The 24,990-nt window shown below is 43.9% G+C and overlaps 2 protein-coding genes across 17 annotated transcripts in view; one reads left to right on the top strand and one right to left on the bottom strand.

The window, feature by feature from the left end:
* Positions 1–24,990, bottom strand: part of cwo (transcription factor cwo) — a 76,480-nt gene that overhangs the window by 34,817 nt on the left and 16,673 nt on the right. For 2 of the 15 annotated variants that reach the window (XM_086984787.1, XM_022796291.2), the window contains exon 2: positions 16,644–16,772. The exons of 9 other annotated variants lie outside the window; for them this stretch is intronic. Coding sequence is in view for 1 of the 6 variants with exons in the window: in XM_086984779.1 (XP_086840905.1) it covers positions 10,677–10,742 (66 nt within the window). In the remaining 5 variants the exon portion in view is untranslated. Of the gene's footprint in view, positions 1–10,676; positions 10,758–16,643; positions 16,773–22,855; positions 23,324–24,990 lie in introns of those variants that run through there. 4 more of the 15 variants (XM_086984789.1, XM_086984784.1, XM_086984783.1 and 1 more) reach the window with 3 other exon arrangements.
* The window catches only part of LOC147756442 (uncharacterized), a 75,730-nt gene continuing 74,106 nt past the window's right edge, over positions 23,367–24,990 (top strand). For both annotated transcript variants that reach the window (XR_015324612.1, XM_086984793.1), the window contains exon 1: positions 23,367–23,684. The gene's annotated coding sequence lies outside the window, so the exon portion shown is untranslated. The remainder of the gene's footprint in view (positions 23,685–24,990) is intronic.

Here is a 24,990-nt window from a genome sequence, read left to right as displayed (position 1 = left end):
GTTTGTTTATAAGTAAATAGCTCAAAGCAGCTATATCGTCTCTAAAGCCATTTCCTTACGGTGAACACTAACGTTGACTTGGAGCATTTGCGTCACCGGGACGAACATCCAATGGCCAGCCAATTATTTGTACTTGAACTGATTTTGTCTTTCGAAATTTAGGCAAACTCAAATCTGGCCTAGCGCACACACAGGCCTAACTGGGGACGAAGTTCGTAAATGTATGATTGACAAACCTTAACAATTATCGCCGCCGCCGCCGCTGCCCGTTACAGGGAGGAATGGCCCATTCAAGAGTGCAATTCACGTTCGGTAGATTGACTGATATGCGTCTTTAACTGCCATTATAAAATCATTGTAGAAGTAATTGGCTAATGCTGATTGCGGAAAGATTGCTACTAATGGAAACTACTCAGTCGATCGATCGATCGAGTGGTATGAATTGGGAAAGAATTTTTTTCACGCTTCAAGCAACGCCGTCATAGTTGAGTGATTCAGTCAGCCCAGAAAGCAGCAGGGCTGCCAGAGGAGACAAGGCGACGCTTCCAATCTGATCTACTTATACCTGGATCGGACGGATCGAGACCAGCGTATAGTCCGAATGTAACGCGTGTGTGTCCATCCCAGATACATAACAGCAAAAAAAAAATATATATATATAGTGCGAGGGAAAACTTTTTCGTGATTCACGTTGCGTGCTTAAGCCCTTAGGTATTAGTTCAAACGGCTGGGTTCCAGCATGAAACGAAACGTGCCTACATCCGGATGCGAACCTAGAATACCACCAATTCTTAAATCTAACCAATCCGAACCAAAATCTAACCAGTTACGCTACCATAGGGACATTTCATGCATGCCATTATTGCATGCACATGCAAGTACACACATACATAGGCACAGATGAAAATACGTATACATTATATCTAACCCCGACCGTCATCCATCGACCAGTCCGCTGCCACCTTACCCCGTTCACCCTCGCTTTGCTGGTTCGTTCTATTGGGATATTTGTTTCGTCCGTCTGAGTCTCAAGGATATTTCCTCTTACGTCTGTTGAAGCTTCGTATATTGTATGTACGACTACCAAAGATAGCCAACGAAAAAGAAATATCTGGGAATGCGCTCGCTACGTCTGTTCGCTGAGCATTATATCTACCATTACTTCTACTATTATTAGTAGTTCAATGCGAATCTAACGATCTAGAAATAAAGCTTGTTCGGAATAGTCGGTCTTTATCCAACATACACCCACATACATGTGAAGTCAGCAATAGCATTAAGCACGTGTCGTTTCTACGCGTGTTACTGGTATTCCGCTGACAGGATTGCTGGCGCTATAAATTTTCCATATATACCATTTAGCTAACAGTGTCTGAGGTGCATGCTATGATTTCTGTCGGCCTCACAGCCTATGGCGACAACTGACGATAAGGGATAGCTTCGGACAGTGGCGATTTATTTATCTGTTTGTTTACAACTGTGACCTCAGCCGACGGTGACAATACGTTCCTTACCGGCTAATCTGTATTCCAGCCAGCGTTTAGCGGCCGGGCCAGTTGCTATAAGGGGGCTACGACGAGCGCGTAATGCTTTGCTGTTCCCCTTTTTCCAATTACAGTGTTTATGTCCTCCGATTTCCCCCTGTTTGGTTCGATGCTAGTCGGCGCCATTCACAGTAGTTTCTCTCCGCAATCGATTCCTCATATGGTACGTTTTTTACCTCTATTTTTTATATGTAGCTGGATGCATGCGATCATCAAGCAAGATACTAAAACACGAACATGTTGAGTAGACTCAGTCAAATTATAACGCTAGGACGCGAGGTGGCTACTTCAGTAAGCCGTGGCGGCCCTAAGCGACTGTAGAAGGACACCACGACCTTTCAGCTTTTTCTTTTTCGTCAAACTCTTAAAGCTTTGTTGACCCTTACAATCGGCCCGCTGGTGCAAACGCGGATCAGACGTCTCTGTCATTGCCAACGGCAGCGCCCGTGGCGGTCGCTGTGGCGTCTCCCGGTTGCTACTGCCATTGCTAAGTCATCGTAGTTGTCGTTATCATTCGCTTCGTCGGAGTCTACTGCCATTGCTACATATCACAGCTGCCGTATTAGCTGCTTAATATGCCTTCTATTAACAAAAATCTTGCCGCTGCTGTTGAAACGAGTCGTCAGTTTCGCTACGGCGTGATGCATCGGCTGGCCATAACTGTACCCTACTGCTAGTGATATTGACGGTAGATGAAAGACAAGAAATCGTAATTTTAGTTGAAGTTGTCGTCGTTGTCATTGACAGATAATGGCAATTGTCATCGGCGAGCCGGTAATAGTAATGTTCAGCCTTATGGATGCTGCCAGCATTCTAGCGAGTGCTTGTCCTGATCGGCGGCAGCGAAAACATTGACATAAATATCAACAACGACGACCTCTTACTTGCAGTTCATGTTCGATCGGCGTCGTCGTCGTCGTCGTCTGGTCTGCTCCTGCTGAAGTTTGTTGGCCGCTTTTTCACGGGCCTCTCATCGTTGCGTGGTTCTCATTTGTCTTCGCTCTCGCTGTTTGACGATTTTAGCAAGCAGATGTTGCTTCTAGCAGCACATGAAAGCCATCTCCACCAGCAGCGGCAAAAAATCTTGTACTTCGTTGGCGACGTCGTCTTCGGCTCGGCGAATGCTTCTGCTACCATATGAATGAGTCTTACGACCGTCGCGCCACCACATCAGCAACCCCTTCTATTGCGGCTGCTGCTGTTAACCCTTTACGCAGTTGTGACTTTGCGTCCCGGAACGAGGTACCGACGCCAACACCGATGGAGCCAGCTCGGGCGCGATAAGCCCGCTGTCGTGGCTAGCGTCGTGACTGCAACCGTCAACATTGTGTAATCGACAATGATTGCAGCATCATTTTGTTGGCGACGCGCCGGACCGAAGTTAAACAAGTTTGCAGAAGCTGGCGACGACCACAGCAGCAGAAGCAGAAACAACAACTAGAACAGCGGCAGAGGCTATGTCATCAAAGGATGGCTGCCCCGACCAACCAATAAATAACTATCTGCTTTAATTCGGCTGTCATCGCTACTGTTACTGCTAAAAACGGCTAGAGCGGCTATACCACCGACGGTGGCGACTACCCGATCAGAGTCCAACGATGTCTGCGGAGTCTGCGGCCGCACGATGTCGTAACAAATGGCGCAGTCGCAGGCGACGACGAGTACTACAACGAATACAATAGCAATCAATTAGTGGGACAGAAACGCCAGGTAGAGTCAGATCGCTGGCCAAGCGAGATAACCAGCGAAACTGTGTACACGTACGACTCTACGACAATCAGTCTCCGGAGAGATTCCTGCAGCAACGGTTACTAAGCGAGCGGCGAAGCCGGCCCAATAACAAAAAGAAGAAGAAGCAAGCCATTACAAAAGCGGTCGTGATAAACAGCTGATCAGTGGCAATCTTTTTACATTTTGGAGCACTGTTACTTCCACTGTTGTCCGTCACGTGTATCACCATAGAACCGCGTGATACAATTTTCTGCCTGCAGCAACGGCTGAATCCACGAGCAGTAGAATGATAGGAAAAAGAAATGAAAAAAGAACACAGACGGACGTAGCAGAGCGAAGAAAACACAGCATAAAAAACGGTTCGTAACGTATCCAAACGAATAGTTCTAGTCCTAACTTAGTTTGTGATAATATTGATTGGTAGCAAGTATCATAGCTAAAAGCTGTTTTCCCCAAGCGATACTTGGTTGTATCAGACTCAGCCGTAACGATCGTATGTTCTACATTTATGTCTACAGATACTTCAGGTAACTTTAGCTATGCATTGTGTATATGCATGTATGGCTGTCTGTATGTCCGTACACGGTTATTTTTTTATTAGAGAAACAATGGAAAATAACCATTGGCCTAATAGGGCCACTCTTCCCTTTATGTTATATTCAGTGTTCTATAATTAGTAAACATGATATAGCTAAATTATCTGGGTAGCTCGCGCGGGGGCCGTTCAGCTAGTTGCTCCTTTGTCCTTTATCGCAATGATGAATGCAACAATCACATGCATCGCAAGCATTTTCTCATTATTATCAGGACTTTAGACACGATTGTCCAGGCCCATCCAGGAAATATAGACACAAATGGCAGCAACAGCGGCAGTTACTACTACCACTACTACAGATTAGATTAACATTTTCAAAGTGGTGCTTTTATCGCGAGCGTGTTCATCTTCACCGCCACCGCCGCCGCCGCCGCCGTCGACGTAACGTCGATCCTAACGTCACGTGACGTTGAGGCGTTTAATCGCCCACCGCCCGCTTGCCTGTTGTTGTTGTTGCGGTTGTTAACATACCAGCTCGAGCCAGCCAGCCAGCCAGTCAGTCAGTCAGTCAGTCAGTCAATCAATCATTAGCAATCGTTCTTTTTTGCCAGTGTTGTTCCTTATCGAGATGCCGCCTTCGATCGCTTCATTAAAGCACCTGGTATCGACGACGGCGATGGTGGATTTACTGCTACTCTTGTTTCGATGGCCGCTGCTGATTGTTGGAATGTCAGTGGTTTGCTCCCTGGCAAACCGGCGAACATTGGGCAAGGAGGCCTACTAACAACTGTTGGCGTACACCAAGACCCATCAGCACGTGCGTTGTCACTAAGGCGACGGAAGCAATGGCCACCGATGACGGACGACGACGACGACGACGACGACCACTCTATTGGCAACAGTAACGAAAGTAACAACAATGAAGACTATCACAGAAGCCAATGGAATGGAGACGTCCACAGCAGGCCACTTGGGAGCTAATAGCAGTTCTGTCGGCTGGCTGGCTGGCTGGCTGGCTGACGAGATGATGGCCAACTAGCTGGCCAGCATTTGCAACAAAAGACCATCGTAGCGATTGTTGTGACCACCAGTCTCCTCAGCAGCCTTTATTTCCTCCTCCATTGCGGTCAGCTTAACATAACAATGAACCGATAGCCTAGGTTCTCGCTGGATGGTCGCAGTCAACAACAACGACCGCAGGAATGACAGCAACGGCCACTTCGGCGAATGACGCTTAAAGTGCTTCCACCGTCGTTGTTGCCGTTGCTGCTAGAGCATCTATCGTAGTTGGCTTTGACGGTTCCATCGATCTCCGACGGCAATATTCTCTAGTGTAAGTAAGAGACTGGGAAGCGGCGTCGTTGCATTGGGTTCGTTCACCTAGTATAAGTCAATGTAGTTGATAGAAAAAGAAGCTGACTTCGAGTTACGCTACGGGCGCTGCTGTTGCTCATGCTAGTGTTTCTGCCCCGTATAAAAACAACATCAGGGTCGACAATACGAGGGCAGGCCTATATAGTCGAAATGTTTAACACGCTCCCCGTGTACGATGGCGGTCTGAGTTGACGGATGCAGGGAGACTACACGCACTCGATCGAATAAACATCAAACAGTGTGCTTTTAAGCTCCTTCCTCTTTTAATTTCAGCCTCGGTGGAGCAATCTATGTCCATTGTCTGCTAGACAGACAGGCATGCATACTCGAGGTCGCAAAGCGTATAGAGTTCTATGTAAGTGATGTTAGTTGATAGTACAACTCAGTGCATGGTTTCAGACATCATTGAACGCTATTGATGTAAAGAAAGTGTGAAAAGATTATACGATGAGCTGTTTTTCTGCACCAATATTGCTATCAAAACAATATAATAAAACGAAAGTCCTTCGATTAGCTCAAACAATATCCACGATAGGGGTCATCAAAAGCAGACGTTATTATTCAACTCTGCATCAAATCTCTATTGTAAGCCACATTTTGTTTACTCTGCTCCTATCTACTAACAGCCTTAATGTGTTTGTATGTGTACAATATGCTTTGAACTATATTATGGAAAGTTAATTAATTAAGAACTAAATTAATCCTCTTTCTATATTACTGCATTAAATGTGAGTAGTAAGTGTGCCTGGCGACATGTCTACCTAAACCCTATTTCTACCTACCCTATTCCTACCTAAACGACATTGATGGATACAACAGGGTTTGCCGTAAAAGCAACAAGATTTTTAATTTAGTACCGGCAATTTGTCTACGAAGCCCGTCCTATTCGTAGTGTGCGAGCTTAACCTCACCTATGTACATACTCGGCCTGTTTTACAGCCTGTAAGTGTAGTTGTTATAACCATAAAAAAACACCGCATTAGTAGCTTATATTGGTTGGGAATCTTCTTATTGGCAGGTCGTTATGTATATAATGTTGCAAGGAAAGAGCGCCTAAGAAGGTCAACGTTACTAACACGATATCGATAGGGCGAAAAAAAAAAAAACATTTTAAAAGATGTCTACGCAATGTTTAGGCTAAACAAACATTGTGATAATCATATATTGAATTGGTAACATTGTAGAAACGTGGTATGGAACAGACTGATGCACCTATGCCGAACAGAAGTCTGCACCAGAGAAACGGTCACCCTCTAAGGATATCACTGCACAGATAAGTAGGAACGAATAAACATGCACGACCCCCTTTAGGTACATGATATGAAAAAGTCTATATATATAATATATAGACGATATAAAAAGACAGATGCGTCTTGTATGTTTTTCAACATGGTTAAATCGCTCCCGCACGTTCGATTTGCTCGTTTCTCTATTATATAATTATAAATAAACTGAAGATAGTCTACTATGCGGCTCGACTCGTAGCTCGTAGTAGTAATTCGTGGCAATGTCACAATGAAAACTCCGACTGATAGATGGACGGTCGGTCGGCCAGCTGCTAAGCGCGCGTCATTGTAAATAGACCTCGGCTGTCAGATAAAAATTAAAACTCTAGTAGAAATAAGATAACAACATAAACAATGTTGCAAAGTAAACAACATGAAGAGGGTAATAGGGATAGAACGATGGAGTTCTGGGATGAAGAATACAGAGTCGTGTCGTACGAGCCCAAATGTAGACAACTGCTAACAGCATTCATTATTATTAAGTGAAAAGATCTGTCGTGAAATTGATAACAACTCTATGAGAAATATGAGTATTCTGCGATCCTGTGATACTTGTGAGACAAAAACGTACCAGTGGCCAACGGCGTTCGTAGGACGTATATGGACGTCTCTTCTAATGGCAATATTGTCTAGTCTGTTTTTTTTTAGGCACCTCATAGTCTGAGCTTAAAGTAGTCTTAATAATACGGTTTAGGAGACAATATACCTAATCGGCATTAACACGTGTCGAGGAACCGGCAAATAAACTAGCAAATAAAAAAGGCTTCTATATAGTCTGTTCTCGGCTTCATTGAAATTTCATCGTGAGTGCAATTTTGTCATCCCAACACATTCAAAGTATGCCTCGTAAGAGATCGCAAGGTAACTAGCTATTCAGCATATCATTCCTATAATAAAGCATTGCTAGCCTCGTCAATACGTTTTCTAGGATTTCGTAATAAATAAAACGAGCATTTGCTGCCTGGTTTACTCCTGTGCCCATCTGTGTTCCTGCTTTTGAAGGACATTTCATTGTAATTATAAAAACTGGAACAAACTATAATAGATTGTTTAAACACTCAGTGAAGCATATGGTTAAACGACTGATACCTTTTCAAAGATGAGACACTCTCAGCGATTAAGCTAAACGGCAGCCGAGATTGTAGTGCGTCAACCCTGTTGTCGTATATGGTATTATATACGATATATGGTATTGTATCATCAACACAGTATCTCTGTGATCGTCAACGACGTTGCTTTTGTCTTAACGTGCACACCCGTATATGTACTCACCCGTCGACACTCTAAACAAACAGACACAGATGGTTCCTGTTGTCGAGATGAAACATGTTTTTCTCCAAACTGGCTATTATCTAACCTAAAATAAAATACATTATATTCATTGTGGCAGAACTATCAGTGCGCTCGTAAACATACTGTCACATCGATATTTTGACCTGACCTCTAGCTAGCTAACTGCAACGTCCATCAATCTTTATAGATTTTTGATCGCTTCTCTCTGACCCCAAATATGCCCCACACGCTACTTCGTATTTTACGTTCGGTACTTGGCCGCCGAACATTACTTTCGACAGATATGCCCACACAATATATTCGTATGTTTAACACGCAATAGCTATGTATATGAGGGCCACCTCAACACACTGAGTCCACTCAATGTGATTTCTCTATATCGGTTTAAATCGACCTTTCCAGGCATCTAAGATAGCGGCAGCGGTGGTCATAGCGGTAACCTGCTGAACCTCAAGTAACACGCAGCTCGAAATAAGCAAAAGAAGTTCATTCGGAATACAGAAAGCTGAATTTGTGTGGCTTATCGGCATCCTAATGAAAAGGGGTTCCTTTGTTTTTCATCGAATTGTGGAGACTCGAGTGCTATTGCATTGACTCTGAAGCAGCTTCTCTTGCGTCGACAGCAGCGTTGCCAAGCGTAATATTCACGAAGTTGTTGTTGCGCAATAGCTTCACGTTTTAACGTTTGAATGTTTTGCCAAGCCTCTGTTGTTTTTCTTCCATCCTCTCTGTTAGTCTCGCTAAGGTGAGATGTACGTACTAAAGGTCAAGTGCTTATTTTCCGCCCACAACTAGTACATTCGTGCGTATTTTGTGCTATCGTATGCAGTATTGAATAGTACGTGCTCCTTTCACATGCCGTAAGCGGTTAGTCCATCTGATCGCCGCTGGTCTAACAGTAGTACGTCTGTAAATTTCGATAGCAATCTTTTTTTCGGTTCTGCGTCGCTAAAGCGCGCACGTTAACGCCGTCTGTTTTTGTTAACGCTTCTACAAAAACAACAAACAGAAAATGTATCTTTATCCGCACATAAACTCGTACTGCATTAGTTGCAGCAGGAGCTGCCGCTGTTATACGAATTCTGGCGTCATTACTAATAACAAAGCGCTATAGACTTCTACAAGCGCATAGTTGTCGCAACAGCGTCAGGCGTTAGCGTATTTCCTGATCGATCAGTATCGTCTGCTGCTGGTTCCGTTGTACAGCTTTCTGTCTCTTTGGTGGCATATTTGCTCACACAACTTGGGGGACACGTTGTCACTTTAGTTCGGGCCTGAGTGTGGACACATTTCATTTCATTCTGGGAATCAGTCGTATGATAGAGTGTCTGATGGCGGTATAGGGCGTAAAACTCAAAACATCAGTTATCGCAACTCAGATAGTCGAAACAGATCATGGCAGGGGAAGTCTGCCGTTACACTTCTACAAGGCTACCTGCATATGGGATTGATACTGTTCGGACATTGCCGCAATTGATCGCTCCGTATGCTTGAAGGGTTTCATGCGGTTTAGCCTGCACTCAGTGGTTAGTAACATTCGACAGTTGCCTACCTAAATATTTCTTACATTACCTCTTATACAATATCTCTTACAAGAGGACAGGCAATAATAGCGATAACAACAACAACCGCCGTGTAACGACGGCCCTCAGAAGCCCTCAGACAACCAATGAAGGGCAACATGCATTTTCCATTATCCATTCTCACCACAGCTACATATAACTGACGCTTTTTCTGCGGCCGTCTCTCAAGATACGAACGCACAAAGAAACGTATTCATTCTATTGGGCAATGATGCAGAGACTCACATAAAGGTCTAGGAAATAGTTGAAGGAGAAACAGAAGAGCGGTGGGTAATTCGCGAAGGAACTCAGACAGAGGAAGAAATAAACGAGAACACAAGCGCAGCAGATGCGTCAAGAACACGAGTCGAACGCCATTTACCTGCCTACCTACCTGCCTACCGTCCTTTCTCCACGTTCCCCCCTCCTTCCCCGTCGTTTCTTTGTTGCATTGTTGCCTATGACTGGCAGGAAGGAGTTTAGCGAATCTGCTGGCAAGCTTTTGCACTCAACTGCAGGTCGCTAGATTACTACCACGCGATGCAAGCAGTAATATAACTTACGTGCCTGCCAGACACGCTGGCTAGCCCGTTCCAAGTCAATAGCCTGGAACGAAATGGGCTGCAATGAATGGAAAGAAAAACGTGTGTCACGGATAAGAGGAAAACGTCTTGCCTCATACGACTAACCTCAAGTCACTCTGCTATAACGATGCTCCGCAAAAGGCTTCTCCATGATTCTGCCGCGTTGGATGTTTATGAACAGCTAGAAAGTTGTCCTGTTTTCGAGAAATAATCTCGTTATTAAGAAACTGCCGTAGCCATCTTCAATTAATATTTGGTATATCTTGTTTAGCTGAGTCATTCTATACTTGGGAGTGCTTCAGGATGTGCACCTTATTCCCTCTAGCACACACACACACACACACGAATTCGTACATCTAGAATTCATATAAAGGCACCACATAGGTTTCTTTATTTGAAAAGACGCGTACCGTTATGATCTAGGTAATAGACGGGGGTGACTGACAACTACACTAAACAAACATGTCCGGTGGAAGAGGTGACCGAGGACTGTGCGAGTACGACATACAGGCTGTTTCGCGTAAAAGGCGGTTGTTTGTCTATGCGAATGTACTCACACCTTACATAAACTCGATCACTCTCTAGTCAAAGCACGTTCCGTACGACCGTGCATGACCCGTCCAAAAATGGAGCTCTCTCAGGAACACCCAAGAAAAAGAGCAAATTATACCAATAATCATTCTGTTCTCTTTTTTTTTGAAGCCTTGTGACTATATAGAGCTAATCACGCTATACTTTACTGTATATATATATACTATTCCGCTAACCTTTGACTTAGATAGGGTTTCCAACGCCAGCAAAGACTCTTTTACCACCGCTAACAGGGATATCATCGACAGCACCAAGACTCACATCGCTAATAGATTTGAGTGATTGACGTTCTCGAATGTGTGGAGCCGTTGCCAGCCGTCGTGATAACGTATCACGAGGGTCGCAACAATAGCAGTTCGCGATCGAACATACAGCCAATGAACCGATGCGTTCAAGGTGCGCTTGCTTATTGCCGCCGCCTTCGCTCCCTGCAGTACCTCTGGGTAGCAGGGGGACTGCGTAAGCAACAAAGGTGCCACCACGTCTCGTGCTGCACTCAGTGTTGCTTAAGCAGAGGGGCCTGTGTAAGACAGCTGGTAGCAGCAGCAGCAGCATACTCTTTATCTACTCAACTTTCTCTCGTGAAATCTGCCCCTGGCTTTCTTCCTTTTCAAATAATCACGATATGATGCTGATGATAATTGTCTCATAAAATGCCCATAAATACGATTTCTGTCCGCGACCATGTTTTGCAAAGCGTACGTTGACAATCCCATGGACTTACGACAGCAAGGTAAGAGCCCTTGAAGCATATCTTTACTAAAAATACGTGTTATTTTTACTTTTACAATTACCAAATAATTATTTAAGGCCAATGCAATCAATCTCTTCAGACCGACGCTGCATAGTGAGGTAATCAGACACGGCGTAATCCTCACAACGTACAAATCAAGACAACAAAAAGCACCGTGAATATTTCGAATTGATCCGACAGATCTGAGCTTAATTATTTAAACTCTATTTAGTAACTGAGTTTAATTAAACGCATATGGTTATGAGTTTCGCTTTTACATACCATCTTGTTCACTTATGCAGCTGGCAGTTACAGGTCCTATCATAAAGAAAGGAATACGATAGCAGTCAGTCTTATGTAATGTCAATGACTATGGTGTTGATGATATCGACCTAATCATTTACAACTTAAAAATATATATTACACACATTCCCCCTTTCGTCACCGACCGTCAATCTCCGTCAATGACTTTTTACCTGTATTCCTTCAGCAGTACTAACGTACCGCAATATCTTACCCATAACTGAGCACCTTCACAAGTAATTCAAGCTTTTTCGGCCATAAACACACATGATCTGTCATGATAATCTATGCGTTTTGCAAAAAGGTTTTTTATTGACTGATACATTTAGAAGACTTCGGATCGGGTTTAGCCATATTTCGGTTGTCAAAGACCCAAGGGTCGCATCCAGTCTTTCGGATCCCGTGGACATACTATGCAATATCCGTATCAAATTCGTTCATTTGCCTGTTTGACGGGACTCAAGTCATTCATGTATAACACAAGGGCAAACTAAACAAATGGCGGCCAAGGCGACGCCGCTTCCCTCCTGCGTGCGATTCTGGGTATGCGGCTATTTCCGAAGATCTCGGTACAACTGGATTTAACGCTGGGGAAAGGGGCCCATCTCAAAAACTAAATACTGAAGGTTGCAATGAAAACGGCACAGATACTAGAGACAGCATGGCCTATCGCCTTGGTGGAGCCTTAAAAAGCCTGCTTACAATGTAGTTCAATATGCTGCTATATATGTCGAAGCAGCAGGAGCAATGGCAGCAGTACGACTAACCTAGATAGAACTATGCAGCAGCCCAGATAGGTCCTGCCGGCGACTACTGCAGGCTCATAGCCACGTGTCCTCCCTCCCGCCCCTTAGCGATGACTACTATTTATCTGCTCCATTTTGCACTGCTCAGTTTCGTGCTGGCAGCTGCAGTGGCAGGTGGTTGGGCCACCAGCAGTCGCAGCGAACAGTGGTACTTCCGGGTGTGCGCGCGCGCTCTCGCCGCCGCGGCAGCGGCTGCTGTAATACACTGCCCTTTGCTGGCTACTGGCAACCGTGGTATCATCACGCAGTCTCTTCTGTGTTTCTGATCTCTAAGCTCAGCATGAGAAGACTGGGGAAGCACCAGATTGAATGGGGAGATTTCGCGAGCGAACGGCCGATCGATCGGAAGAGAATTCAAGCTCTACAGATCACTCGTTTTTTACGCCCCCTAAACGTTTCCTAATATTTTTCCCCAGTGTTCCGGCGAACCAGCCTCGTTACATCGTATCTTGTATACTGTAGTGGTAGGGAAGCAAGTAGGCAGACAGGTAAGCAAGCGAGGGAGCGGAGTTACCGCGAATACGTCCGAGTGAACGTAGAACGCCGGAAGAGAAGGACACCTGGCGGAGATGAATATAGATAACGATGTTGAACGCTACACTGCGCTATGTACGTCCGCCCAACGTGGGTTGGCAAATAGCAGATTAGTTCTGCTAGTTCAATTGCAGATGCGTCTATCTTGAATATCGGCCAGATTTACATGTATACTTCTTCTGCATGAGAATGAATCAAACCACGAATTACGTACATCTATTCGAACGTACATACACATACACTCGCGTGGGTGTGTGTTTGTATAAGGCCTAAGCACGAGTTCTATATACATATGTGGTTGTTCCAATCGAGTCTCTCAAAGGGAACAGAAGCCGAGCCCGAATAACCTAGGCGAAAAGAAGAGTAAAAAGAACGCGCGGACAATTAAAACGAAATAGCTACATGAAGTGTTCCGTGAAAAAAGGCGAAGTTCACTTGGGTTTTAATCGCGAAAATAGGTTTTTTTATGATAAAGAATAAATAATAGAGCGAATTCATTTTCCTCCCTCTAGGGATACAAGTACATCTAAGCTAAGTTTTGAGGCTACGTTTAGGAAACGCATACCTACCTTGGCCTGTAGCCACCTTTGTACTGCTTATGCTGCGAATTTTACGACTCGTGTTGTCAGGTCGTCGAGTCCATCAAGCAGGTTCACATATCTAACTCACAATTGAAAAAAGCGGCCATTTGGTGCGGAATCATTTCGATCGTAACCCATAATCTTACTCTATGTACTTTTCAGAGGATGAAAAACCAACATATGTATACTTTGTAAGGAAAAGTCGATGCTCGGCCGACCGGCCATGTAAACCCAGGTTTTATAGAGAAACGAAATGAAAATGACAACATTAAAGAGAAGTTTTACGTCATTGCATAGGTAACCAGAATTCGATTCGAATATGTCGTAATATAGTGTGTATTATGATATTTGTCGAAGACTTAGTCTAATAAGCGAAAATCAGGTCGTGACTCCTGAGAAGAGTTAATAAGACAAACAGACGCCGATCGGGGGCAAATGATACAAGCTGTCCTTGTCTTGCAGTCTTTGTATTGGGTAGTGTTTGCAGGCTACTTCGTATTATAGTATTATTCCAAGAGAAAATATTGTCCCTGCAATAGAAAGTGAAGGAATAGCGTGTTCGGAACGAAGACACGTTATCGACCATGTTGACGAAGTCACTAAGCTTTTTCTCCATATGAGTAGCAGTGATGTTATCGGTATTTAATCGTATTAAATCTGTTAATCTTTAGCATTTGTCTATCGGTGCGATGAGCTGAAGGGTATTGTCTGAAGCTCCGTTCTCTCGAGTAGAAGAAAGCCTAAACACGGGTTTTCTCTAGCGCACCGGCAAAATCGCATTGAATTATAGTCACAGAGCACTGTCAGCCGGAAGTAAAGCCATCTGCCCACAGAATTACCAAAACATATTCGTACACATTAAATGTTACATTATAGTCACATATGTCGTACCGATAGCAACTTTTTGCCTGGGTCGCTTAGGTAAAGGTCGTGGTCTAGAGGTACCGTGCGCTAATACACAAATGCGAAAGGCTGCTCGACGGTGCACATATGCGCAGGGTACATTACGGAACGAAACAGGTCCGGTCGGTAGCAGAGGCTTTCAATACAAAACATACACAGAAGGCTACTAGCCATCGAGCAAGGACAGGTAAAGGCTGTCGTTGCAATCGCCATAGCAGGTTTTGCCTTACAGGGGATTTCAGTGTTGCTGCTGGTCACCTCTTAAATAGAAAACATTTGAGGCTCCGGCAGGGATAAAAAAGGTATGGAATCCATCAGTCCCTGCTGTTCACCTGCCATAGAATATGTACACCGGCGACCAGTTCTGAGGTAACATACTGCTATTAGTTTATGCGTATTAGTCTGTTGGTAATGAGCCGCCTCAATGAACATCTCCCTTCTAAATAAGATCAGGAAAAAGAAGACATCACATGACGACAGACGGTGCGCTGGCATTGCCGCAACAGTGCTTGCACCTGACCGTGTTAGATGAAAATAGCAAAGATTAGTGAAGGTGGCTTAGTAATGGCTTAGATTAAGAGAATTAGAGTGAGAGACAAAGAGATACGTTGAAACTAAAATGGGACAAGTCATTAAGGATGATGATAACGACGACGACAATAATAATATCATTATCATCATCAATATTGTGGTGCAATATCATCGATGGCACGGTAGCTGCGAGAGCAACAAAGGCGTCGTTGCTTTATATCCTGTTAAGGCCAGCTTCTTAACTTTTGGCCTAGCTAGCTGGCAGCAACTATAATGATAGTCGTTTGCGTATGCGCGCGAGTACATACCTAGACTGCTACGTAGACGATCAGCTAGCTAGTGAGACAGCGAACGAACCACGAGGGTGAGTAAGTACACAAGCAGACAAAGAGGCACACGTCGTGAGTATGCGAAAAGAGCAGCCCGATATTGTTCGTCCATTACCACTGACGTCACGAATTTTCGAGCGCCGGAAAGTGTGCGACCGCAGTTTCCAGAACCGCCATCGCCATAACGATTATTGACGGTGACATCGACCAACCAAAAATTCGAGAACACACACAGAGGCCAGCACGACTGTCGCTGCTACGCCGAAAACTGCGATTTCGCAACGTACTACAATTGATTATATATACATCTTGTGTCTCTACATATATTTAACAGCAGTCTGTTATTGTAGTACCTACATGTAGACAGAGGATGAGATCAGGTGAAACAGACAGGAGATCGTATGCTCAATTTCGAAAAAGATTTTCATGAAGAGTAGAATAGGAGTCTATGCTGAACACAGGCCGAAGCAATATAGCAGGCCAGGCATACCGCCGCCGTCTATAGGGTACTGCGAACTGCACCATGGGAACTATCGAACTTCTAAGTACACTTCCGTCGATGCTCTATCTGCTAATCCCTGTGTTCAAACACCATCCCGGTGCACCATCTTTGATTGGCCACTGTTCATACCTAGCAAGCTGACTTACCCTATCAGTAGCGTGATCTGCTTTATTTATTATCTATAAGGCTGGGAACGCTGGCAAGAACCCTTAATTAGCGCAGTCCGAATTTGTGACGACACCGACGCCCTCTCAGTATAATGGCGCTTTCGTCAACAGCGTGTCTCACGCGTTCAGACACGAATGCACGGAAAATTACACGCTCGTCATGCAAATGCACGCAGATAGAGAGTGAAGCATTTATAAATACACGCATATAAACGCCGAAGTTACTTCACAGTGTCATTCACCGCGATGACGCTAGTAGTACTATGACTTTTACTGCTGTAGCTGATGGTTATTAGATTATTATTATTATCTTGTACCAGAACGCGGTGGTGAAGAGCCCCCAAACGTTGATGCTAAGATATGCACTACCGAAGGTCGAATGTCCGATTGCTGAGTAATTTTTTTTTCGGTATAGCAGTGGAAGTAAGCAGAATGATAATTACAAGACGATATTGTCTATATAGTATAGTCTTAAATTTTCCTTATTCTGTTCTACGGCAGATCCAAAATGTTGGTACACTATTGTATGACAATGTAAGCATGCATCTATGCAGGTTTACCCAGCTGAAAGTGGCATGGATGGCAGCATTTGCAGTTCCTTGGCCGCTGATGTTAAGTTGAGCTATAAACGAGACTAGCCATAGGATACGTTTTGCCAGGCTTCCCTACATCGTAGTTCGATTTTTCGTTTGCTGATATTTTAGGCCAGAATTTATTTCCTTTTTCTGAACGAAAGATGGCACAGAAAACTTACATTGGTAAACGTATTTTACTTCCGGGCCTCCTGTGTGCAAAGCTTATCACTGTGACCTTTAAAAAGACGTTCGTCCAATCTGTGTCCAAATCCAAAATAACTTCTCTAGGTATAAGAAGACTAAACCACCTGTAATAAAGGTAGCTCGGTATCATATCGCAGAACGCGGGGCGCCATTAATCAAAATACTACCTGACACAAATGTATAATTATCATGCAGTAATAATCACCACATAAATATATATATATATATAGATAGATAGATTTTATTTTTATCAGTTACTCAGCGTTACTGGTTCGTATAATAAGCAAGATAATTTTTGAAGCCATACAAGCAATGTCTGTTTAATTGGTTAGCTGAGAAAATGTGTTACTGTCTTTACTTTTGTCTATAATTTTTTATCATTTAAATGACACCGTTGAGCCTAATACCGCTAGCCCGTTTCAGTCGCGTTCGCACGGAAACATGAAATGGTCTTAGCAGGCTATAATATACTGGCTGCATATAAAATAATGGCTGGACATTGGAGGCGAATATCACTTCATAATGGAGGGCGGCCATTATAATCGCTACATAACTATAAAATACCTAAGAGTTTAAATTTAAGGAGCACTTCATATATCTTACACGGAACGAAAATTTTGTACCGAGTCTATGGATCGAAAACAATCTAAATCGATAGAATACCCGTTAATTGTAACAATAATTGACCAATCGGTTATTTTGTTTATTTAGTCGTGTTTGTCAGGCACATTCTGTATACTTATGAGGGCTACGGTCGGCAGCGGCTACATAGCAATGCGGGGCTCAGTATTCTTGAATCCACTGTATTCTTCCCCATGAACTGCGTAGAACGCGGAGCTATTTACGAAGATACTGACTTTTCATATACTACGAAGATGAAAACCATAATAGTTAATCCGTTCGCAGCCGAGTTGTATGATAAATTTACATGTATTCGTATGCAACTGAAAATATCTCCTATCTGATACAGGCGAATGTTCAAACGTTATGTATTATTAAGTACCTTAAACGAGTGAATACATGATGTGTATACGCTACATTAGACGCCGGCCCTTTCGGACATATCAAAAATATTGACGTTGGAGCGTACCCGTACGCATAACATAGCTAATCTACTTCATTGTCGTTAGACTGACGCTCCTCCACCACCGGCAGTTATCGTCGCCTTTATTACGCTAAGAGATTCTCGACAAAATTATATCAAATCCGATAGGAGTTAATAGATTGTGGCGCACTTGGTTTCTGAGCACGTGTCTGTTATACGCGTGCCGTCGAATAATAAAGTATTTGATTTGCATCGCCCGCCTCGTGCCGATGTCACCGACCGATACGCCACTTACCATTCAGTCCATCGATGAATGCACTAACCAACCATATGTTTACATGCCGCTTAAATTTGATTACTTCGAAAATTGTGTTTACATATAAGCAGACAAATTATCTACCCAGTAAGTTCAAAATCAGATCACAGACAAGGAAGAGATGGTATAATGCAACGTCCCTGCCGCACATACGCGATGGTGGGTGCAATTTATCCATACGACACGGGTCGTTGCAATCAGCTTACTTCATTTAGGCTACTTTAACTGTACGTCTGAAGAATCGAGTGGACGGATATTTTCGCATCCTCTATACACAAACGCCTATTGCCCTCGTATCAAAAACTTAATAATTCATTTACCTAAGATAAAATTACATTTACTTGACAGATTGTTCAGTATTCTCGACATTTCGAGGGGGAGAAAAGCTTAGCGGGTAAACATAACCTGGGGGCACGTGCTTGCATATTTGACGGTCCTGACAGGAAGAATATGTTGTAGACATGCATTACGCTTTTGCTTTAGCATTAGGAAAGCCTATCAGTGGAGTATTTTTCTACAAGGTGGATGATGGCAACGTAATTAAAGTAGTTATGGCAGTGTTAAAAAAGAGCGAACGGGACGAAGTTATTGATTATCACTAAATGCTGCCACACTTGGCTGAATCCATTCCGTGCGCGCCCGTCTATCTCTGCGGTAGCATTTGTAGTGGGCACATCAATAATGGTGTTGATGGTCTAAAACTCTACGACATCGTCGCGATAAGGTTGCACCGTACTCTCTTGTTGCCGACCTCTAACGAGGCGAAGGAAGGTTTTCCGCCAGGCAATTTCTAGCATGTCTCGACTAAATACTATACTGTAGTCAGTCAACAGCTGTTGCTTCGAGCGAACTGGCTCGAGGAAATCTTTCGCTTTAACTTAATTTGCTATCCTGGCTGTCGCTTGAGCGTAGCATGGGACCTAGGTGAACCTTCAGTGTGCTTCTGCCTAACTTTCTATCCTGTGTTATTGACGAGTGTACGCAGTCCGCCAGGTGTATCTCACCGTACACAGTTCAACCAACGAGATTAGTTATTATCATGGCTTTGTATAGCTCTAGATGATCAAGCTCAAAATGGCCACTTATTGTATAATACGACACTGGTAAAGACCCCCGTGCATCTCATTACATTACATACGCAGCGACACACACAGGCTCGAAAATAGCCGTCATCAAAGGCGGTCGAGATTAATCTACCCTATCACAAACGGTCTATACCCAGATAACGAAACCACATGGGCGGCTATCGCTTGGATGATTACATATTTGCCTGCTTTTCCTCCTCAATGAGTCCAAAGTCGGCCGAGCTGACGCGCCCGTTATCTCAACTAGCTAGCTAATGCTACCACTGAACTTGCACGGACCCTAATACTATACTTATTCTGTCGTCATCTTCAAGGACTGCGCATGTTGATCGTCGCCGTCTACGGCCTGTTAGCTAAAAGGTTCGACCGCGTGTTACATTATATTGTCGAAGAACGGAGGGCGAACAATACAGTTGAACGCAGGCCACGACGCCAACTTGGGGCTGATCGATTAAACAATAAACTGCCAGAAATTCGAACGGGATACAGAAAAACGATACGCACTACGATTACGTCTTCCGAATCGGTGTTAATATTTATTCTTTCGCTATCTACCTCTTTAACTAAGTTGCCCTTCCAGTCCAGTGCTCTGAGGTCGACTTCCAATTGAGGCATAATAATATTAGTGATAACTTTCTAAACTATTGTCGTTGATGAATTTGAGAATATTTATTAATACTTTATATATTACCGTATATAACACACGAACTTGCTCTAGACAATGCAGTTCGGACACGGTTACTTAACAAAAGAAATCTCGTCTTCCTTCGTTGCACGTCTTCTGGCAGAGATTCATTCTAAGAAATGCCAGCATTGCGCCTTGTCTAAGTACCTGATACCGGCAAGGCATGATAGAACAAAGATGATAGCATAATCCAGCACAAATCCCGTAAACTCTCCCCGCAAACAGCAAACTTCCCAGGTCGACAGGTCGCGCTTGGTTATATGCCTAACCAATTCCACAGTCACGATGTCGCCTATCCCTTTTAGATAAACGCAACGGACCAGATATGATCGTTTTGGATAATATGCAGTTTGTATGCACATCAAGAGTTGGCGTAAACTATTCAATATATTTATTATACTATTTCTTAATAAATAATACAGAATCGACTGAATAAAAAAGGATTTGCGCAAAGTCAGTTTATCAAAAATTCGCTGCGTATTAGACTGTCCCATATTGTATTATCTCGCTTATCAAGTCGCCGTTTCGGCCGAAATTACCATAAGCTATAATCACACTTAGACTCTCATTAAAATGCATACTTTTTATCTTCAGTTGTCTAGTATTGCCAGGGCTGCGACTTCACTCACTCTCTGTATTTGCCTGCTTTCGGAACCTCGTCGGCCACCACTCGAGCTCTGTTATGCCCGCCTAGGAGTTGGCACGCTAGTAACTGATCGTAGTATCTGTTGCACTCGACTAAATACGCTCATGGCGCGATCACGTTCGGCCACGGGCGATCTGCCGCCTTTGTTTGTTTGCCTGTTAATTAGTTAGTTACTTTTTTACTTCGTTAACGGTGCCGCTGCTTCTCGAAGTAGGGTTACAGCTGAGTGATTGGGGACACATATATGCCTTGTGTCCCGTGGGCTAAACAACAGACGATTTTTAGCCGCTGTGAATAATGGTCTCGAAAGAAAGAAGCTATTGTTTGTCGGCCCGTCTGTCAGCAAGTGACGCCGGCTTATTGAGTCTTTGTATTGCCGTTGTAATGTCAACTGCCACAATTACTCGTTCAAAATAACGATTCGGACGTCAAGATCAATTTCGTTTTATTCTGTCACTAAAACGAATTCGTCTATGACTAGCATCAGTATGGCGGGCGATCCGCTCGTTCGAGAGACCCGTGTATCTACGTGAGTGTGGATGTACCGCTGTCTGACAATGTTCAAAATTCTTGGCTACTGCCAAACTCTAACAGCTAAAACTAGCGGCCAACGTCAGCAAGCGTAAAATGACCATGAGCGAACCATTGCACATCACGATAGGTGCTGTGCAAAGAGACGCGGTCTTCGCGTTCAACCTAACGGTCCACCTCTCTAGCAGCAGCAGCAACCAGTACGAAACAGTGACTGTCGTTGCTGGTAACGTTGACGGCGGTTCGCGTCGCCTGCTGATTACGGTCGACCTCTGTTTCCAGTGTACGAAAACGCAAAACAGCGTTGTCGCCGCTGCCATTACCACGCTGCTAGCCTGTGCGATCGTCCATCGTCCAACAAACGACTCCAAAGCAGTGGCAATAGCAGTAGATTAGACGGTGAAGAGAGCTGCAGGCTGCGAAGCCTAGTTACCATAACTACGACCACCAGCATTGCCCGCCGATGAGGACGTATACCTATGCTGTATCCACAGACCAAGTCTGGGTTCCAGCACCTGAAATATAGGTAACAGAGTTGGTCATTGCATATAAGCGGCGTCATTCTTATCATTACTGTCGCAAGCTAGGAATGCGTGAACTGCAGCAAGGGATTTCTTGCATGTATTATTTGCGGTTTATTTTTATAGATGCTAGACCATCGTTTCGGCTCTAGGGGAGAGCGTTTGTCGCAAGAATAGCCATTCGCTAGCATTATAAGAATTATGCAGAGATATAGAATGGCCAGTGATATCCGCATGAGCGTATGTATAGCGCACACGAATGCTTTTACGAAAATTTCATCTCTCTTCCTATTTAGGCTGACACCTCAACAGTGCACGCTATGACCAATCATTCTTCGCTAAATTTTTGGGTCTGTCTTTTCGAATGTTGACTTGCCCCTATGCCTTACAGAATACTATAGCTGCTGTGTACGGGTCCTGAAAATTTACTAAATTTGCATGCAATAAAGATCATGTATGATCCTTTTTAAATGATCGCATGCGTTCGCCGCGACATTAACGTCATGGAATCATCTCGTTGTTCCCACTAGAACAATCTGCGTTCTATATTTATCGGGTTACTATACCTACCAGCTAATCCTCCATCTCCCTCAAATGTCATTATCGGCTTATTTTTGATATCTCAAACAGCTGGTCTCCATGGGACAGATGATCTCTATCAGCTCGACGCTTACGTCACATGTCAGGGAACATATGAACCCGCCTGGCTCAACATGTCCAATTTATTAACATTTCCGATTTTCCCTGTTCGACAGCCGGCGGTATCTTGCGTTGCTTCGTCTTCAGTATCTCAATTGGCCTTTCGACATATCAACGATTGGGTCTTCATAACGGCATCCAATTAGCAGTGTGATCTTTTCGAGAATAATGGCGACACTTCACAGTCCCTCTTTCTTGTTACACTACATTCGGCTTGCCTTTAGGCTACAGTAGGAGACACAGCAACTTCTAAATTTGGCCTAGTGAAATATATCTACACGGTAGAATTGAGCCATTGATGTTGTTGCCTTGAGCTACAGGCCGCACGTACATACAGCAGCTGGTATGGGATAGTAGAGTTAACATTTATGTTTTCTACGTTCGTATTAGATATGTGCCAAGTGTCAATAGAGCCGCGTGCTGTGAATTAAATTATTGGGTTTACAATTTTGCACACATTTATCTGCAAGGCACAATGTGCCCGTACCTTTAAACGGGCACAATGAGCCTCTAGATTTCACACTAAGAAATATTATATGAAATAGGTAAAACTGGAACCTAACTCTAGCACGTTCGACAATTAACTTAGCACTTTATCTACGATGTATAATGGCGGCTGACTCCTATAGAATCGGCATTTCGTTCGCCGTGCTACTTACTTCCTTAGAGTGGTGGCGACATCCCGGTTGACCATAGTGCGAGCTGACGTTATCCTCATCAAAATAAGCTAACAATCACCCCGCGTCGACGTAAACATCCTTTACATTTCTCTCTCTCTGTTTTCCTGCTTTTTTACAGCGGCCAAGATGGCACGCTAACTAAGAAGCGACTTCTTTCTTGGTGAAGCCTTTTTTTTCGTGGCCTCGTTCTACTCTCAGGTTACTCACACGTACGGACACCCATAGCATAGCGTAAGACCACAACTATTCTCTTCTTGCCGATTACATATGCCTGTCTGTCTGTCTGTCTGCGTCGAACAGTTTTTCCTTTATGCTACGTCTATACGGGCTACACGATGCATGAGCGTACGAAGCGCGTGGCCGTTGTTTTTGGCGGCCGTTGCAATCATCACCGCAGCGGCAGTAGCTGATCAATCGCTTACCTCTATCTGTCGCTAGCGCGCTTATTCACTAGCACATCGTATAAAGTGCATTTTGCCATCTCTTTGAGCGCGGCTGCTTTCACCTCGAGATTCCGTTCCAATGATTGTGTCGGCTATTACATTCAGGCCAACGTGCGCTACGAATCTCGAGGCGCCAGCTGCTAACTAACTAGCCTTCTGCACGTTACGACGTATGCTAATATACTGAAGCTGCAACGATCATCAACAGACCGCGCTTCAAGCGAGCCGCTAGTCGTTACTACGGCCGATCGATCAATGCGTGCGTCTGACCAAGGCTCGTGCTACCTGGGCGCTGCAGCCCGTGTATGACTTAATAGTTACTGAGGTCAACAAAGGCCCTGCATTCGACTCTGGCTGTCAGGCCGGTGAGTAACCCGACACAACTCTATCGACAGTGCAAAAGGTGACCTTGAAAAGTTTTAGCTCTACTTGGTAGTAAAGGCAACCGAAGCTCGAAATGCTGCATAATTAGTAGAAAAAAAAACGATGAATACAGCCTCAGCTGACATAGACAACAGTAACAAGTCTGTACAATTGAAAAAAGATCATTGCTTTTTTCCTCTGAAACATAGGAAAAAGAAGCTGGCCTAACGAACTCGAAAAAGAGTCGTTAGCCCCCTTAAAAGAACATACCATATCGCTGCTGAAGTGATAGTACATCGTCTAATCAAATTCAGTTTCAGAAGAAATATAAGTAATACTAGGTGTAGTTAACCTAACAGACTGCAACGCCAACAATAACGATAATAGCTACGGCTGTCGTCCGAAATATTCACGCATTGCTTTTCTATCTATCTTTTTTTTCATTTCACCCTCAACTCAGCTCGACGATACTTTACGCGACCTACTTATACAAATGGAACTACTTCAGTAACTCACTGTAGTTATCCTACATTTGTAAAGCATATTCTGTAGTAGAAAGCGTTGTTGCTGTTAGATACAAGCCGGTAAGCGACACCGACCATGTTGGTTATGCAACAAAGACAACGAGGACCATAATTCAAGGACATACATACAGACGTTCATAGATACGACATAGGACAAAGTAGAAGGGGAAGAAAAATTGAACATTGCTGATAACCGTTGTCGCTGCTGGTTTAGAAATTGGGTTTCCGTGGTAGCTTAGAAGGTAACGTGTTTTCCCGTTAACTTTAGGGACTCGTAATGCGCTCGAATCCGGCGATTGTTTCTCGCTAGGAGGCAACTGTTTGATGATATTGCCGGCAACGCTGGCGAACTTAAAGCTCAGTAAAATAACCGAAATCGGATATAGCTATACTTTACTTAAATTCAGTGTAACCGAACGCATGGCTCGGAACTAATAGTACTAACCACAGTAACTATTCACAGATCCTTTAGACTGATTCGGTGAAGTGTATAGAAGAAGAAGAGATTGCTGACGAAAATATCATTGTAGACCGATGATCGAAGTGTAATCTCAAAAAAGTAATGGCTGTGGCTTTCGCTGTAGCGTTGGACTATCACTGCTAGCAACGCTCGTCAAGTGGCAATAAACTGAATCTTTGCTACATGTGAATTCTGGAAGCGAATACGTACGCCGAATGTGAAGCCAGCGAGAGGCTCTTGATAGATGGAGAAACTGTAACAATGGTAGCGGACACTGGAGAAACGGGAAGAAATGTAAAAAACAATGGACGAAGTACTCTATCC

The sequence above is a fragment of the Varroa destructor genome, unplaced genomic scaffold (genome assembly GCF_002443255.2).
Source record: "Varroa destructor unplaced genomic scaffold, Vdes_3.0 BEIS01000003.1, whole genome shotgun sequence".
In the NCBI taxonomy this organism is placed as follows: domain Eukaryota; kingdom Metazoa; phylum Arthropoda; class Arachnida; order Mesostigmata; family Varroidae; genus Varroa; species Varroa destructor.
This window is presented reverse-complemented; position numbering and strand designations above follow the sequence as displayed.